Here is a 15,754-nt window from a genome sequence, read left to right as displayed (position 1 = left end):
CTTGTAGATTCCGTTTAGTAGCCCGGTCTTATCGTGATGCATCATGATCGCGGCGAACTACAGGAAGATGTTCCTCGTCACCTGCCGACGACTTAGAGCTCCAAGTGTCTCCTGGCGTTGCCCTCCTCCTTCCACTGGAGCTCTCTGTCTCTCCCTCTCCCTCCTTCTGAGACTCCGTCCGGCCCCTCCCTTCCCTTTCCCCTCCGCTCGCCCCTCACCGGTGATGAGGAGCAGCGACGGGGCGAGGTGAGGCGGCAATTGCGATGATGGTGGCGGTGCACCAGGATGGCGGCGGGAGATGGTGAGGTGGCGGTCTGGTACGTCTCTCTGTAGGGGATGGCAGTGGGATGGCGGCGGCGACAGTGGGGGCCAGAAGGAGGAGGAGGAGGCGGGGGTGGAGGGGGCTGGCGTGGAGAGGAGCGGAGGAGGAGGGGACCGAGGAGGAGGGTGCCGGGGAGCGGCGGCGTCGGCGGGGGTGGAGGAGGCCAGGAAGGGGCGGAGGAGGAGAGTGGTGGGGAGGGGAAGGCGGGGGTGGAGGTGGAGCCGGTGGCCGGCGGCGGGTGGAGGCGGCCAGCTGGGTGGAGGGATTTTTCTTTTTCTTTTTTAATTTTATAACGCCCTCTGGTACCGATTATTCCAACCGGTACTAGAGGGACCCCCTCTAGTACCAATTGTGCAGTATCGATTGCACAACCAGTACTAGAGGGGGTTTGGGACCTGTACTAGAGGCTATTTTTTATAGTCTTTTTCTAGTAGTGGGTAGTACCGGTTTTTCCAACCCGTACCGGTTTTTTTCTAGTAGTGGGTAGTACCGGTTTTTTCCAACCCCTACTATTAGTGGTAGTACCAGTTTTTCCAACCGGTACAGGCTTTTTCTAGTAGTGGGTAGTACCGGTTTTTTCTAGTAGTGGGTAGTACCGATTTTATCCAACCGGTAATAGAGGAACCCTTCTAGTAGTTGGTAGTACCGGTTATTCCAACCGGTACTAGAGGAACCCCTCTAATACAGTTCCTCTAATACCGATTGTGCAGGCACAACCGGTACTAGAGGGGGGTTTGGGACTGGTATTAGAGGCTATTTTTTATAGTCCTTTTCTAGTAGTGGGTACTATAGTCTTGTATTTTCTGCAATGAAACACACTACTTGTGCATCGTTCTTTCAAAAATGAACACTAATTTCCAATGGAAATTTCAGAATAGCGTCGCTGACAGCATAAAGCACACAGCACGCATAGCATAGGGAACGACATCAGGTTCTCAAGTAGGGAGCAGGAAGACGCAATACCCACCCTTTATTCCTCGTACAAACAGATACTAGTACCTGATCGAGTGATCATACTCATGCAGACATGTGCATCTATATAGAGACACAGGTGATGGCACACACCAATAACATCGCGGGCATGGATGATGGAGCGCAGCGGGCGGGGCTGATAGCAAAATTAGCAGCGCGGGACGGTGAGGCCGCAGGAGGCGACCACCTTCTTGGCGTTGGGGCTGTTGATGTAGCGCGCGTAGGTGGGGTTCTTGGCGTACGTGCAGAAGCACCCCTGCTGCGCTTTCAGGCTCGAGCAGCACGACGCCGACGGCGTCGCGCCCGTCGCCAGCGCCGACGCGCATGGCGTCAGCTGACCCACGTTGCAAGACGCCGCCGACGCGACGCCCGCCATGGCCAGCAGCACCAGCACTGCGCACACCACCACCTGCTGCTGCTTCATCGTCATCTTCCTCTCTCCGGTCTGCTCACTGTCACTGGTGGTGCTATGCGAGCTAGCTAGCTACGCTGATGAATGATAGATCGAGTGAAGAGGCCCGGCCCGGCTCGATCGGCATTTATAGCCGCGCGCGCCACATATTCCATCGCCTCGCCTTGCAGCAGGTGTAGCTCGCCGCGGTGCCACGCGCGACACATGTGATGGATGGCCCGCGCGGCGGCTAGCTGCTGCCGACACATACGTACCACACGACCTGGACCGGGGTAGTGCGGCGAGGGATACCGGTAACTGTACGAGGTTGAGCTGGTAGGTACTCCGCGGCACCGAAACGACACTGATGAGTGTTCTCTTCTTCCACCCTTGCCCTTCGTGATCTTCTTCTTCTACTGCTTCAATCTGAGTCATCAGGCAGCTGTGCAGTAATGCAGATACAGTATAGTAGTATACATCAATCACCAATTTGACCGCGTAAATGCAGTCTCATCTCTTTGAATTATTGCATGAGCAGTGCACTCCTAGCAGTGACGACACGACAAGAGACGATGATCAACGGGGGGCATGATTATGGCCGGCGCCGCCGTGATGGGCAGCCGTGGACTGCATTTATGTTCAACCGGTGATCCACGGGTAGGAGGCCTGGCCAGGTCAATTGAGGCGGTTGGTGGTTGCTCGTTGGACGCTGACACAAAAGACAGACGACGGCCATTCCATTCCACTGATGCCAACAAGCCAACACAAACCATCACCGTCCTCCTTGTTTGCTTCGCTCTCGTCGGTCGATCCCCCGCTCTTCGTGGGCTGAAAAGGAGCAGAATGTCCTGCCTGCCCTATCTGGGCTCAAATACTACAAGTAACGAAAACGTCTCTACCTATTCTCTAGAGCCACCTATACCTATCTTCGCCCAAAGCCCATGAATAACCGCTTTCAAAAAAAGGCCCATGAATAACCCAGAAAAAGAAGAAACAGCCTGTAACACTCGCTTTGGGCCCGGACCGGAGCCCAAGTCACCGGGAAGGCCTATCTTTGAGGAGCAAGCATCTCCACTCCACATCAAAAGTTCACATCCTAATCGGCAGCCCACTGGGCCACCCACTAACGAAGGAGATGTACTACTGGCGATGTCATCTTTTGAGACCTCTTGCAAGTCACGACAATTCTCTACCCCTGCCATTCTCAATGGCCGTTGCAGTCTGCGATGATCGCCAAGTGACTGTCAGTACCAGTTCCAAGACACATCAACGCTCTAAGCAGGATCCGTGTCAGCGTTATGTATCCTACTACCGTCAACAGTTATGGGTAGCATAATGACGGGAAAAGCAGCAAGGAGCCCAGCCATGCGTAAACGTCTCGATTTCTTTTCTCAGGCGTAGCAAGTACCGTAAACAAAGCGATTCGGCAATCATTCTCAGTCTCAGTCTCAGTTGGAAAAAGAAAAACAGGTCAAGATTTTCGCCGGGTTTTCGTGATTCCGTTGGCTTCATCGGACAGACCAACTGGCGGCTGCTCCTTCACTTGTTGTCCTTCTTCTCCCCCTCCGCCGGCTTCTTGTCAGCCTTCTCCTCTTTCTTCTCTTCCTTCTTCTCCGGCTTCTTCTCCTCCTTGGCGGGGCCGACCGAAACTATGTCGATCTTCCCCATCTTCTTCAGCTTCTTGGCGATCGCCACGGCGTCCATGTCGCCGATCACCGTCATCTTGTTGTCCTTGAGGTCTGCTGCGATCGAATCGATTCCTGAACCAAGATCGAGCAAAGACAAACCAAAAAAAAAACGATGCATTATTCTGCCAGTAGGGCTTGCTAAGCATCACATATTCTGTCAGCTAGCTAGCAAAAGAGTAATAATTCATTCACGATTCTCGGCGTACTGTATATTTTGAGCTGGTTTTAGAGTTATTTATGCAACATGTTTGCCAAGTGTTTTTGTTTTCGAGCTTCTGCCGACCTTATGCCATGAGTGATGGCCAATCATTCGCATGCAAAAGGCTTTCCTATCCCGTGGGTACCAAATTTCTGCATCCGACAAAAAGAGCAATACGTTTTCAGGCTGTGACAGATGTATCATATGGACCCGTGTTTGATCAGGCATCGCGATCCGATTCCACCTAACAATCTGACCATGCATGCTTTATGATCACAAGAATTGTTCAGCTACCGATCGGCCGTTAAGCCATGTTTCTGAATGATGATTGGAGTATACCATAACTCTTTTTTTTTTTTTGAAACGAGCTTGCAGGAGAGCTGCAGCTATGTTAAAATAGAGGAAAGGCCCCGATGGGGCGGAGTATTACATAACTCACAAGGTGAACAAAATGAACGAGAAATATGAAAGCAAGCACGTTTGCAGGTTCAGTTCTAGAGATTTGGTTAATGTGAAAACAGCCTCCGTTTTTTCAGTCTCCTAGCTGGTTAATGTGAAAACAGCAGCTGAACTCTTTAGAAAGAAAAAAGGAAATAATCCAAACTTCCAAAGAAGCAATTAATGGATGAGAAACTTACCGTAGATATCAGCAACAGCTTCGATGGCTTTCTGCTTCGTCTTGTCGTCGGTCATGGCCGGGACCCGGAGCACCACCTTCTGCCAGCACCCCGTGGACACATCCTTGTTAGACTCTTTGCAGCCATGATTCCAACAAGGGGCACGATTAGAGAAACGGAGCTGAGGAGGAAGAAGGAGAAGGCATCAGTAACTGCATGCTAACCTGAGCCATCTGAAGTTTTGGGCGGATAACACCAGAGGAGCAGGAGAGGCTGCTACTTGCTCAAGGACGACGCTCGCTCAAGAGAGGTGAGAAGAAACCTCTTCCTGGCAGAAATATAACGCATGTGAACAACGGGAAGAGAATCGCATTGGTTAGTGGTGTGGATGTGGAGGTTTCAACTTCATTCGGATGACCAGCAGGACAAACAACAGAACCGTCTAGCCGTCTAGGTGTTTCCACACAGAGACAGTTCCATTCAGGAAGAGCTTTTTGTTTCTTACCCCGGCCCGTCTGTCTCCTTGAAAGAGGAGTTTAAGTATAGGTGCCCTCTTGGCCTCATCAGGCTATCTGAAGCTTTTGCATCATGCATATGCTGTTTTTTTAGTTTTTTATGCTACACAATTCTATCTTATACTACTGTTCGAAAAGGACTCATTTACATCCACATGTGCGGTGTTCATTCCTCTCGAGCACAGGCAGGATCTCCAGATCCCCATGTCAACATCGGTGCGCCGCTATAAACCGGAGACTTTTGTGTGCCTGATCAATGACTAAGCCTACGTTGTAGGGACCTTTAACGCTTTTTCTTCCGTGGAATGGAACAACACCGCCAGGAACAAGAAATCTTCTTCGCTTTTTTTTTTAAAAAAAGAAGAAGGAGAAGAAAAGCTTTAAATTGGTCGTAATTCTAATGCAGCATTGCATGCTCCTGAAGAAGGATGTATGCTTTCAGCTTTGGAATAGCAACCGTCGGGACCGGTCGCCGGCGGCGAGCGCAGCGTAACCGTGACGTCGTCGTCGTTCCTCGCGTCAAGATTCCTTCTGCCTCTTTGACGATCGAGCACCGGACAAAATCGCAGGGCCGGAGCATTTGGGTTGGGACAGCGCACCTTCCATTCCATGTAGTGCTCTCTTTAGCAAGAGAGCACCATGACATTCACATGCTTTCTGCACCTGCTCTCTGCATAGCACCGAAGAACAAAGCACATCCAAGTGGACTTTGACCATGAGAACAGAGAACAAAATCCTGGAAGGTAAAAGTGCATTTCATCAAAAAGACAAAAAAAGGCACTCATTTGAGGAGGGATTTTTTTTTCTCGATTCTCTTATCATCTCATTTTGACCAAGAAACAACAGCGCTACCGATCGGCACAAAAGAAACTAAAATTCTCCTGCTGACTCGTTTAAAAAAAAATCAAAGCTCGACGTGTGCTTGTTTACCTTTCGAAAAAAAAGTGCGCTTGTTTCGATAGGAATAGGACCCCTTGGTTTCGCCAAAATCAATTTTTCTTCTACTAAAAAAAAGGCAGAAACTGAAAGTAATTTGAAAAGAAAACCTGCTTTTAGTTTCAAGCAGGTCGTGTGTTTCGAGCTCGGCCCGGCCCAATGTTTGAAGGGACTAATGGAAGGAATGCAAAATGGAGCCCAAAACGAACCCCCGCCATCTCCGTCAGCAAACCCAACCGGTAACCCCCAATAAACCCTCCTCCCAGTCTACGCCGCCTCAGCCATGGCCGCCGCCGGCCACCTCCGTCCGGGCTCCTACCTGGGGGACGTCTCCGCGCTCTCCTTCCTCCCCTCCTCGCCCCGCCCTCTCCTACTCGCCGGTACACTCCCCGCCTCCTCCCTCTTCCGATCGTCGGGCACCCTCCAGCGCCGCTGGCTCGTATGTGGCTCCGCCCGCGGGCTGCTGTGGTGGAGCGTGCGTGTCCGCGTGAGCTTGCGGGTGATAATATCCACTCCCTTCGCCTTGTGGCTGCAGGCACCGGGTCGGAGCTGCTTGTGTACGAGGTGGGCGCCGCCAGGCTCGTCGCTGCGTTCCAAGTGTTCGACGGAGTGCGCGTCCACGGCATCGAGCGCCGGGGAGGAAGCCCCAATTGCTCCAACTGCTCGCTCGCGGTGTTCGGTGAGAGGAGGGTTAAGCTATTCTCCCTCGGGGTCGGTGTCAGTGCAGATGGCGATGGCAGTGAAGTGGGCGAGGTGCGGCTCGAGCTGGAGCAGAGGCTCCCGGGGTTCGATCACTGGGTGCTCGACGCTCGTTTCCTGGAGGTCACGCTTGCTTCCCGTTCTTACGGTGGAACCTTTTCGATTTTACCTTAACGGTCGCGCGATTCCGGGTGCAGGTCGATCGGCTGCTTGCCATTGGTCTGAGTGACAATTCAGTTGCGCTGTGGGATTTGAGCAAGCGCATGTTGGTTACCCGAGTGAAATCTCCAGGTTGGTTCAGCACCTCGATGTTCCCTTGGTCCAAATGGCATCACGTGCTAAATTCCTCTTACATGATTGCTTACAAAGTTGCCTTCTGGATGCAGAGAAGTGCCTTCTGTATTCCATGAGAATGTGGGGAGACTCTGTCAGAGAACTTCTTGTGGCATCCGGAACCATTTTAAATGAGGTAAGCTTTCCAGGCTCTCCGTTGTTTCTGTTTCAGCTCCGGCTCAGCTGTTCAAGGAAAATCTCAAACAATGTTTCCTAATTATCCGAATGAGGAAGTTCACATTTCATTATAAATAGCTCTTGATGTTAATCTTCTTTCCCAGATTCTCATATGGAAATTGGCACCGCAAAATCTGGGACCCTCCTTGTTACGCTCGTGTGAAGGGGATACTTCTGATGTCAATGATTACGAAATCAGACGTCTTGGTGATAATCAGTACATGACAGTTCATCTTGGTAGGCTGAAGGAACATGAAGGTTCAATATTCCGAATAGCTTGGTCCTCTGATGGATCAAAGTTTATGTCTGTTTCTGATGACCGTAGGTTGGTCTGTTTTGCTTTTGGCTCCCACTGCCTGCTTCAGGAACCTTTTTGTTTCGGACGATTGCCTTTCATGATATTTTCGGCCAACTTAGTTTTATTTCTGTGGCAGTGCTCGCCTGTGGATGCTGAGTTTCAAGTCACAGAGTTTTGTCAATCAGACAGCCAGTCAAGATACTGTTGAAATTATACCAAACCTCACACTTTTTGGACATAGTGCTAGGATATGGGATTGCTATGTTTCTGATTCTGTAAGTTTGTCATACTTTGTTCCCTCTCCTTTTGTAGATGATTATCTTTTCCGCCGTGTCGTTTAGCAATGCTTTATTTTTTACTTGTATTTCTAGCGTAGAAAAATGTTGATAAACCTTTTTCTTGAATAGATGGGAATTATTTAAAATGTCCAGTTGAATGCTTTTTTAGACTTCTTACTGTTTGTAACCTAGCTTTCCTTTTAGATAGTTATAACTGCTGGTGAGGATTGTACTTGTTGCATTTGGGGAATGGATGGAAAGCTGGTCAAGATGTTCAAAGAACACATGTAAGTTGGGAAGATGTAGTTTGTTAGATTGTAACTTGTGCAAAATCAGGCTGGTGCTGTTTAACAATCTGGAATTCCCAGAAGTGTTTACTCTAAGGAGAAAATAATTCACTGTGCTACTCTAATCTACAGTGGCCGAGGAATATGGCGATGTTTGTTTGACCCAAACTCACTGCTTCTGGTCACTGCTGGGTTTGATTCAGCAATCAAAGTGCACCATCTATGCAGCTCCACTTTTCATGACAAAGTGGAAGACAAAGCGGTATCTGATGGTCTGAACTATGATTATGAGATCTTCGTAGTATCTTCTCCTTCTGTTTCGGGGCAGTATGGTCCCCTGGATAGGTGTGATGTACTTCTTTATGGTTCCACAATTTACATAATATCTCTATCTCTCATGTTGTGACAGTGAAATTGTTTATTCATTGTTTCATCACAGCAAAAGCGAGTATGTTCGTTGTCTACACTTTGCAGAAGAAAATGTTCTGTATGTTGCCACAAATAATGGATATCTGCATCATGCTGAACTCTCTAACGTAGAGGATGTAAGATGGACTGAGATTATTCAGGTCACTGAGAAAGCACCAATTATCTGCATGGATGTCACGACAACATACTCAAACCTTTCTTTGAATAGGGAGGATATAATTGCCCTTGGAGATGGCCGGGGAAATGTTACTATCGTCCGTTTAACCAATGGCAGCATTGAACCAAAAGTGAACTTATCTTTTACCTGGCCAGCAGAAAAAGATAGGCAACTACTTGGAGTATACTGGTGCAGGTCACTCGAATGTAGGTCTGTGAATTGTTAAATTTCTAATTAGACATTTTAAATAGCAGTTAATCATTATTCTCACCAGATTTTCTTCACTTGCAGTCACATTTTCACAGCTGATCCTAGGGGTGTGCTTAAGTTATGGAACATAAGAGATGCCCTGTTCTCAAGTACGGATGTTATCAATGCACCTCAGAAGTGTCCACTTGTAGCAGTGTTTGAATCCTCCTTTGGAGCTCGAATCATGTGTTTAGATGTATCTCCTCGAGCGGAGGTATTGACTTTAAAACTTATTGGATTTCTAGTTGAAAACAAAACCATAAATGCTTATTGTTAGAATCCTTCGTGTGAACTTGTTTTAATAGCTGGGACTATAGTGTTAGTGTTTATATATCTAGGATCAGCCAACAAAAGAATAGAGGATAATATAAGGAGGCCTTTAAAATGTAAATTGTTGCTTGGAAAGTAGAAATGGTGTTTCAGTCCCTGTGGGGAGACTAAAATACATCGTATCATTAACTGCTAATTAGCTGAACTTTTTCATAAAACCTACTAAAGATCTGATTATGCAACGCATAATTTTTCTCCTTTTCCCCATGCAGATCCTTATAGCTGGTGATAAAAAGGGTAACATCACAGCCTTTCCTTTCCCAAAAATATTGGTACTGTATGACAGTGGTGTGATGCAACAGAAGATGCCTCCATGTGACCGTTTTAAAGGAGCTCATGGCATTTCTAGTGTCACAAGTGTTCATATAAAAGACTCCAGTTCCGATCAAATTGAAATTCACACTGTATGTCCAGAACGTTGTTGTTATTCATATTACCAAAGTCATCGGCTCGTTCTGACATATGCTCCTCATCCTTGAAATTTATAGACTGGGGGAGATGGCTGCATTTGCTTCTTCAAGTATGGAAGAAATGTGTGCAAGATTGAATTTTTTGGAATGAGGCAAGTAAAAGAATTGGGCACCATTCAATCCATCTACACTAATCTTGCACCTGAGAGCCAATTGAGTACCTATGCAATAGGTTTCACTTCTGCAGATTTTATCATTTGGGACCTTGAGAATGAAACAAAGGTAACAGAACAATAGTACCATATGAATTGGCCAATCAGAACCAGCAGTTCAGCTAATCTTTAGTTCCAAACTTCTCTCTTCTGTAGATGGCTCAAGTATCCTGTGGAGGTTGGCGGCGCCCTTATTCTTATTATCTTGGGACAGTCCCTGAGTATCAGAACTGCTTGGCCTTTGTAAAGGTTTGTGTTCTAAATTGCTTTAGTATTGTTTTGTGGAATTTTTTCTTAGCTGATGTTCTAGTGAAAGTCAACACACCTCATGGGAACTATTTCTTCTGTTCCGAAGATTGCATGTGTTCATATCTTGCCATTGTTGCTTGTTTCGAGGGGCTGGTAATTCTGAATTTAGTCACAGGAGAGTGGCAACTATAGTTTCCGTCTCATTGCATATTGAGGCTTAATCGTGTCTCAACTCTAAAATGCTACGGACTAAGGCCTACTCACGTAACTTGAAGAAGGAACATTATTTTGCATTTTATACACTTCCCATCACATAGTTGTGTTTTACTGTGACAACAACAACATAGCCTTTCAGTCCCAAACAAGTTGGGGTAGGCTAGAGTTGAAACCCAACAAGATCCACAAATCAGGGTTCGGGCTCATGAATAGCTGTTTTCCAAGCACTCCTATCCAGGGCTGTTTTACTGTTGTTTGACTATATTTTGTGTTGCGCATTTTTCATCGCATACTTAGCATTTTGCTGTTTCCTTTCAAGCAGGATCATGATATTCACATTCACAGGCATTGGGCGCCAACTCAAGATAAGAAATTACTCCCTCAAGTTCTCCATTTGCAGTTTCATGGTAGAGAAGTGCACTCATTGTGCTTCATAGATCCAGCAAGTTATTCACATCTTGAGAATAGCTCAGATCTGTTGATAGCAACAGGATGTGAAGATGGAACTGTGCGCCTTACAGGGTAAATAATTTTTTTCTTAAGTGATCAATTCGTAATCATACGTTCCATCTTTATGCTGATGTAGTGACGTACATTACAGATTCTTGACTAGTGGTTCTGGGAGATGGCGTTCCTCAAAGTTGCTAGGGGAACATGTTGGCGGTTCAGCAGTGCGAGCTACGTGCTTCACCCCGAAGACCTACACAATAACAGATAAATCATGTGACTACAGTTCAAACGGCATTTCTGATGACATTACGGTTGAAAACAAAGATGAGACTTTGTTACTCATATCTGTTGGATCAAAGCAAGTCCTGACTACTTGGATTTTGCAACCAAGGATAGAAAATGGACAAGTATGTCTGAATGGCTTAGATGTTGACTCCAAGCAAAGCTCCAAAAACTTGGAAAGTGGTGATTTGGCCATGTCATTTCAATGGCTAACTACCCACATGCCACCAAAGCTTACCAGGAACAGGTTGAAAGCTGGCCATATAAAACAGAGTGGTGAGGAAGGAAGTTCCTCTGCTGTGCAGCCAAATCTGGGTGTTATGGATCACATGGAAAATGACTGGCGTTACCTTTCTGTTACAGCATTTCTTTTGAAGCATCCGGTTCTTAGGTAGGATCCAATATTGTGATACATGTGCTGTTTGCAGTACAGAATCTAGCTAGCATAGCCTTTGTTTCATTCTCTTGCATCCTGTAATCTTCCTTTTGTGGCAGGTTGACCGTATGCTTTGTTGTTGTTGCTTGCTCAGACGCAACGGTTGTGCTCCGTGCTCTTCTGTTGCCTTCTCGATTGTGGTATGCATTCTGAATTTCTGAAACAAATTTTCTATTTGTAGTAGTCTCAGCTGTATCTCTGAGCTGCTGCTTCCATTTTGTACAGGTTTGATGTTGCCTTGTTGGTTCCACAGGCATCACCAGTTCTGGTGCTGCGGCATATTATCATCAATGCTAGCCACTATAAAGGTCAGTTCTATTTTCTTTTCTCCTGTCATGACAATGGTTTTATCTTAATGAAATTATCACTCTGATTTTCAGATGATGATGGAGATAGATACCTTATTGTGAGTGGATCTACAGATGGTAGCATTACTTTCTGGAACCTGACAGAGACAGTTCATGGCTTCATGCAACTAATATCAGAGACGCATCCACACATGAGTATTGATTGTCAAAGGCGTCCCAGGACAGGAAGAGGGAGCCAAGGCGGTCGTCGCCGATGGAGATCACTGGCAAACCATTCTTCGAAAAAGAGAGATGGAGATAAATCACCCCCTGATGGGAGCAACCCGAGTACCCCATATGCTACTGAAAATTCATCTGAAACTTGTGGTGTGGAAAACACTCACAACACAGTGCATGAAGGAAGTGATGGCTCAAATTCTGAGATGCCTTCAAGTACCCAATCATGTGACGTACCTGAATTGATGCCAATACTATTATTATCTGGTGTCCATCAGTCAGGCGTTAATTGTCTCCACATATCATACTCAGCAACTGACAAGTCATACTGCATCATAAGTGGTGGGGATGATCAGGCTGTTCAGTGCTTCAGCTTCACAGTAGGATCTCTAGAGGACTCCTCAACTACCACAGCTAGGCTAAACTTGCATGACAATGGTACACTTAAAATTCTATTCCAACATAAGGTCCCATCAGCTCATAGTGCAGCAGTTAAAGGTTTGTCACCATTCGAATCAATGTACTTCATATGTTTCCACTGTTTCTTTCTGTTTCATTGGAGTTAAGCTGTCTACATATGCATGTTTTAGGAATCTGGACAGACGGTACCTGGGCTTTCTCTACTGGCCTTGATCAAAGAGTAAGATGCTGGAAGATGGAATCATCTGCCAAATTCACGGAATACTCCCATGCTATCATTAGCGTGCCTGAACCTGAAACTCTAGATGTTTTCCATGACCGGTGAGCTTGTCTTTACAATGTGTGTGCTTACATTTATCTTTTGATGTTTCTGATGGTGGTGGTTGTCTTTATCAGGGCAAAGACGAAGTACCAGATTGCTGTTGCTGGAAGGGGTATGCAAATGGTTGAGTTTTCACCACCTGAAGACGATTGCCAAAGGTGATGCAATTCTATGAAGTTGAATGGTTGCGGGGTTCCTTGTGCTTGCATGGTATATGGTAGTTCTCTTGTGAGATGAATTCTTGTTGGCAAGGCTTAAACGAACTGAGAAATCAATGAGGGGATTTTTGCTGGTTCACACCGGCTCTTGTTTAGGCTGGCTTGTATCCTAACATGTGATTCCAGCCCAATTGGTTTCAAATTTCAATGCCGTTGAGATTCAAACATGTTCTTGTATATTTGTGCTTTAAGTTTTGGTATGTGCTTGATTCTGCTGAGGCAAATGTATTTGTTTATTAATCTTTCACCTATTTCGTATTGTCAGTATGGACAAATTACACAACATCCGTCCGCAATAAGGAAAACTAAACAAACGGATAAATAACATTAAGCGCACATGATTCAGGTAGAGCATAGCCGGAAGCCTCTGTGTTATATCAAGTAGTGCATCTGATCTCTGTGAAAGCCATCTCCAAATTGACAAAACTATATTAGGTATTATAAACTCTATATAATCACTCAAAACGAAATTCACACCCAGCAGGTGCCTGCTCCAGTTAGGAGGGTGCACATGATTACACTTGAAATATTAAGTAATAAGATCGCTTATTCAAGTAGTTTGGTATACCATGGCATAATCTGTCTTGGGTTTAATCCAGAGTGTAAATACAAAGAGTGGCAAGAAGATGACAAGAGCTGGCCATGAATCCCACCAGTTGTTGGAAACCCTGACCATCCACGTGAACAGGCCAATGTAAAATGGCACCTGCAGCACGGCGACCACACACTGGTAGAAAAACAGCCTTCCATTTTCAAGAAAAATCTCGATCGTTTTTGACCCGGAACTAAAGAGGCTAGCGAGAGTAAAATGATTATTAGGTAGGATAAATGATACGTTAGTCCATGTGACATAGATAGATGCACAAGGAAGGGAAGGCGGGAGAAAATTAAAGCATAGGGAATTAGCCTCACCACCAAGACCATGACACACAAGGCCACGCGAGGGTTCTTGATCTTCTTTGTTGCCGCCATCTCCTTCTCCCCGGTGGCGCCTTCCTCGAGATCAATGTACGGCAAGATCGGAACTCGCCCTCGACATGGACATCTTCCTTCCACCTCACCGTATGGTTGACATTCTTGTATGGTTGTATGCCGTTAACGTTCTTGTATAATAATTGTGCTCCAAGTTTTGATAAGTACGTGCTTGATTCTGCTGAGGCAAAAATATTTGTTTATTATATTATGTATTGGTAGTATATGGAGTAGTTGCATCCTGCAATATGAAAATTAAAAAAAGAATCAAAAGCATTATGTACACATGATTAGGGATGGCAGTCGACCCATGGGTGCGGGCGTGGGTGTAAAATTTCACCCATGGGCGTGTGCGTGGACGTAACATGCAACAAACTTTATTTGACTGTATACTCAAAATGAAATTCACACCAGAAGGACGTACAAGCTCAAGAACTAGATGAAAATAGAGCGCCCCTTTATTTGAGTGAAGCAGGCACCATGCACACCCACGACCAGGGCACCACGCGCACTTATAACTATATATAAACGGTGCCCCTTATTTACTTCACTCAATCGTTGGTTTATTTGTTAGATGCCAGTAGTAGTTTGGCACTAAGATCGTTGGCGTCGCGTGCTGCTGGTGTAGCCGTGTAGGCTTCTTTGCAAAGTCCAACTTGGGTGTCATTTTGATTGTAAATACCACCATTGGCAGCATGATGAGAGCCGGCCGGCCATGGATCCCACCAGTTCTTGGACTTGATGACCATCCACGTGATCGATTAAGCCAATGACAAACAGCACATAGAGCACGGTGAACACATTCTACTACGTAGCAGAGAGTGGAAAAGATTAGTAGGCATGCAGGATAAATATGCATTATTTCTAGAGCACAAATGAAAATTTTGATGTGAGAATTTCGGAGCATCCTATATTTCTAGACGACACGTTACGTTCGGCTCGGTGAATCCATTATTTCCAAACTGTTTTAGACAGTCTCGGGTGCAAATCCAGCAGCATCCCAAATTGGGACCAAGCTTGACGGGAAGATGATCTAGTAGAAAGAAGAAGGCGGGAGAAAAGAGAAGGCCTCACCAGCGCGACCTTGACAGACATGGCCAGCTTAGCCGGCTTCCCATCCTTTGTCGCCGCAGCCTTCACCCCGATATCATCGCCTTTCTCGAGAAGGGGATATACACGACGGATCGGAGAAGGGGGCGCTGCGTCGCGGCGTGCGAGAACGATCGATCTGACGGGGAGGGGGGCTTCGCGACGGGGACGCAAGGGATCTTAAACACCAGGGTTCACGGGAAAGATTATACAGTAGGATTACATGAAATCTAACAGGCCGGCTGCGCCCACCTGATCGAACTCAGCATGCACACGCGGTGGTCCTCGCAGCTTCAATAATCAAGCAATAACATTCACCAGCACCAGCTCCGTCTCCGCGGCCCGCCGGTACGGTGCGTGTAGACCCCAGCTAGCTAGGCGGCGGCGGTGGCGGAGGAGGAGCAGTCGTCGGAGGCTGAGGCTGCTTGGCGTGGAGGGACTGGGCGTAGCGTAGCGGTCAGCGTGCCGGGGCAGAGGTAGCGGTGGTGGAGAGGTCGATCGGTGAGGAGGCGCCAGCAGCTGCTGCCGCTTCTGGTGGTAGTTCCCGGCGCGCTCCGCGAAGGATGGAGTGCACCCGCTGCTCGATGTCTGCATTCAAAACTAAAGCAAAAACATCATAGCAGGAGCAAGTGCTAGCTAGTCAGTAGTAATTCAGGGCGATGAACGGATAACGACCCCAGTTGGAATAACAGGAGTACATGGCCATGCATTGTGTACGTGGGATTCACCAACTATCGTCATTAAGTTGTCACACTTTAAATGTTCACAAGCGAAGCATTTATCACAACAAGGACCCACACCGTTTTTCTTTTAATTTGCTTTAGTATATAAGAAATGACAAAATCTCGTACACCGTTTTTCTTTGGATACACCGTTAGAAAGAAAAATGAGTTTGTAATCTGGAAACCAAATCTCCCATCGGACAACCATAGCATGTGTAGTATGTGCTCCCCCGCCTCCACCCATCCTTCACTCAAGGACAATCGAACATCATGTCTTTGGCTACCCACTTAAAATCATGCTCGCATCCTATCCATCCAAATGAAACGATGCACATATCCGTGGAAGATTTCGCGA

The 15,754-nt window shown here is 46.6% G+C and overlaps 3 protein-coding genes across 5 annotated transcripts; 1 reads left to right on the top strand and 2 right to left on the bottom strand.

Moving 5' to 3' along the window:
• Positions 1-1,157: 1,157 nt before the first annotated feature.
• On the bottom strand, positions 1,158-1,820 carry LOC101782694 (non-specific lipid-transfer protein 2P). The gene has a single exon (XM_004985965.4). It carries the CDS (start codon positions 1,722-1,724, stop codon positions 1,443-1,445), a length of 282 nt encoding a protein of 93 aa, XP_004986022.1. The 5' UTR covers positions 1,725-1,820; the 3' UTR covers positions 1,158-1,442.
• A 1,231-nt stretch (positions 1,821-3,051) lies between these two features.
• On the bottom strand, positions 3,052-4,698 carry LOC101781749 (heavy metal-associated isoprenylated plant protein 39). 2 transcript variants are annotated; one of them, XM_022822941.1, is made up of 3 exons: positions 4,414-4,698; positions 4,211-4,322; positions 3,052-3,445 (listed from the first exon to the last, which is right to left on the bottom strand). In XM_022822941.1, exons 1-3 carry the CDS (start codon positions 4,420-4,422, stop codon positions 3,225-3,227), a joined length of 342 nt encoding a protein of 113 aa, XP_022678676.1. In that variant the 5' UTR covers positions 4,423-4,698; the 3' UTR covers positions 3,052-3,224. The 2 variants fall into 2 exon arrangements, with proteins under 2 accessions (XP_022678676.1, XP_004986019.1); XM_004985962.3 differs by having other exon boundaries at positions 4,211-4,289.
• Positions 4,699-5,872: 1,174 nt separating this feature from the next.
• On the top strand, positions 5,873-12,840 carry LOC101781349 (WD repeat-containing protein 6). 2 transcript variants are annotated; one of them, XM_022823613.1, is made up of 20 exons: positions 5,873-6,020; positions 6,176-6,393; positions 6,537-6,630; positions 6,726-6,808; positions 6,954-7,174; positions 7,284-7,422; positions 7,630-7,712; positions 7,845-8,057; positions 8,152-8,508; positions 8,590-8,761; positions 9,090-9,281; positions 9,366-9,569; positions 9,656-9,748; positions 10,287-10,486; positions 10,566-11,087; positions 11,192-11,272; positions 11,358-11,440; positions 11,513-12,154; positions 12,247-12,397; positions 12,473-12,840. In XM_022823613.1, the coding sequence occupies exons 1-20, from the start codon at positions 5,924-5,926 to the stop codon at positions 12,558-12,560; spliced, it is 3,933 nt and encodes a 1,310-aa protein (XP_022679348.1). In that variant the 5' UTR covers positions 5,873-5,923; the 3' UTR covers positions 12,561-12,840. The 2 variants fall into 2 exon arrangements, with proteins under 2 accessions (XP_022679348.1, XP_012704294.1); XM_012848840.2 differs by having other exon boundaries at positions 6,176-6,462.
• Positions 12,841-15,754: the final 2,914 nt, after the last annotated feature.

The sequence above is a fragment of the Setaria italica genome, chromosome IX (genome assembly GCF_000263155.2).
Source record: "Setaria italica strain Yugu1 chromosome IX, Setaria_italica_v2.0, whole genome shotgun sequence".
In the NCBI taxonomy this organism is placed as follows: Eukaryota; Viridiplantae; Streptophyta; class Magnoliopsida; order Poales; family Poaceae; genus Setaria; species Setaria italica.
This window is presented reverse-complemented; position numbering and strand designations above follow the sequence as displayed.

What these genes read in the sequence shown, in the direction of transcription:
- LOC101782694 (XM_004985965.4), bottom strand. Translation starts at nt 1,724, where the DNA reads ATGACGATGAAGCAGCAGCAGGTGGTGGTGTGCGCAGTGCTGGTGCTG.
- LOC101781749 (XM_022822941.1), bottom strand. An exon ending in AGCTGTTGCTGATATCTACG is followed by an intron (nt 3,446 to 4,210) that starts GTAAGTTTCTCA and finishes ATCTTGGTTCAG; the next exon opens with GAATCGATTCGATCGCAGCA.
- LOC101781349 (XM_012848840.2), top strand. Translation starts at nt 5,924, where the DNA reads ATGGCCGCCGCCGGCCACCTCCGTCCGGGCTCCTACCTGGGGGACGTC. An exon ending in CCGGAACCATTTTAAATGAG is followed by an intron (nt 6,809 to 6,953) that starts GTAAGCTTTCCA and finishes CTTCTTTCCCAG; the next exon opens with ATTCTCATATGGAAATTGGC. An exon ending in ATGTATCTCCTCGAGCGGAG is followed by an intron (nt 8,762 to 9,089) that starts GTATTGACTTTA and finishes TTCCCCATGCAG; the next exon opens with ATCCTTATAGCTGGTGATAA.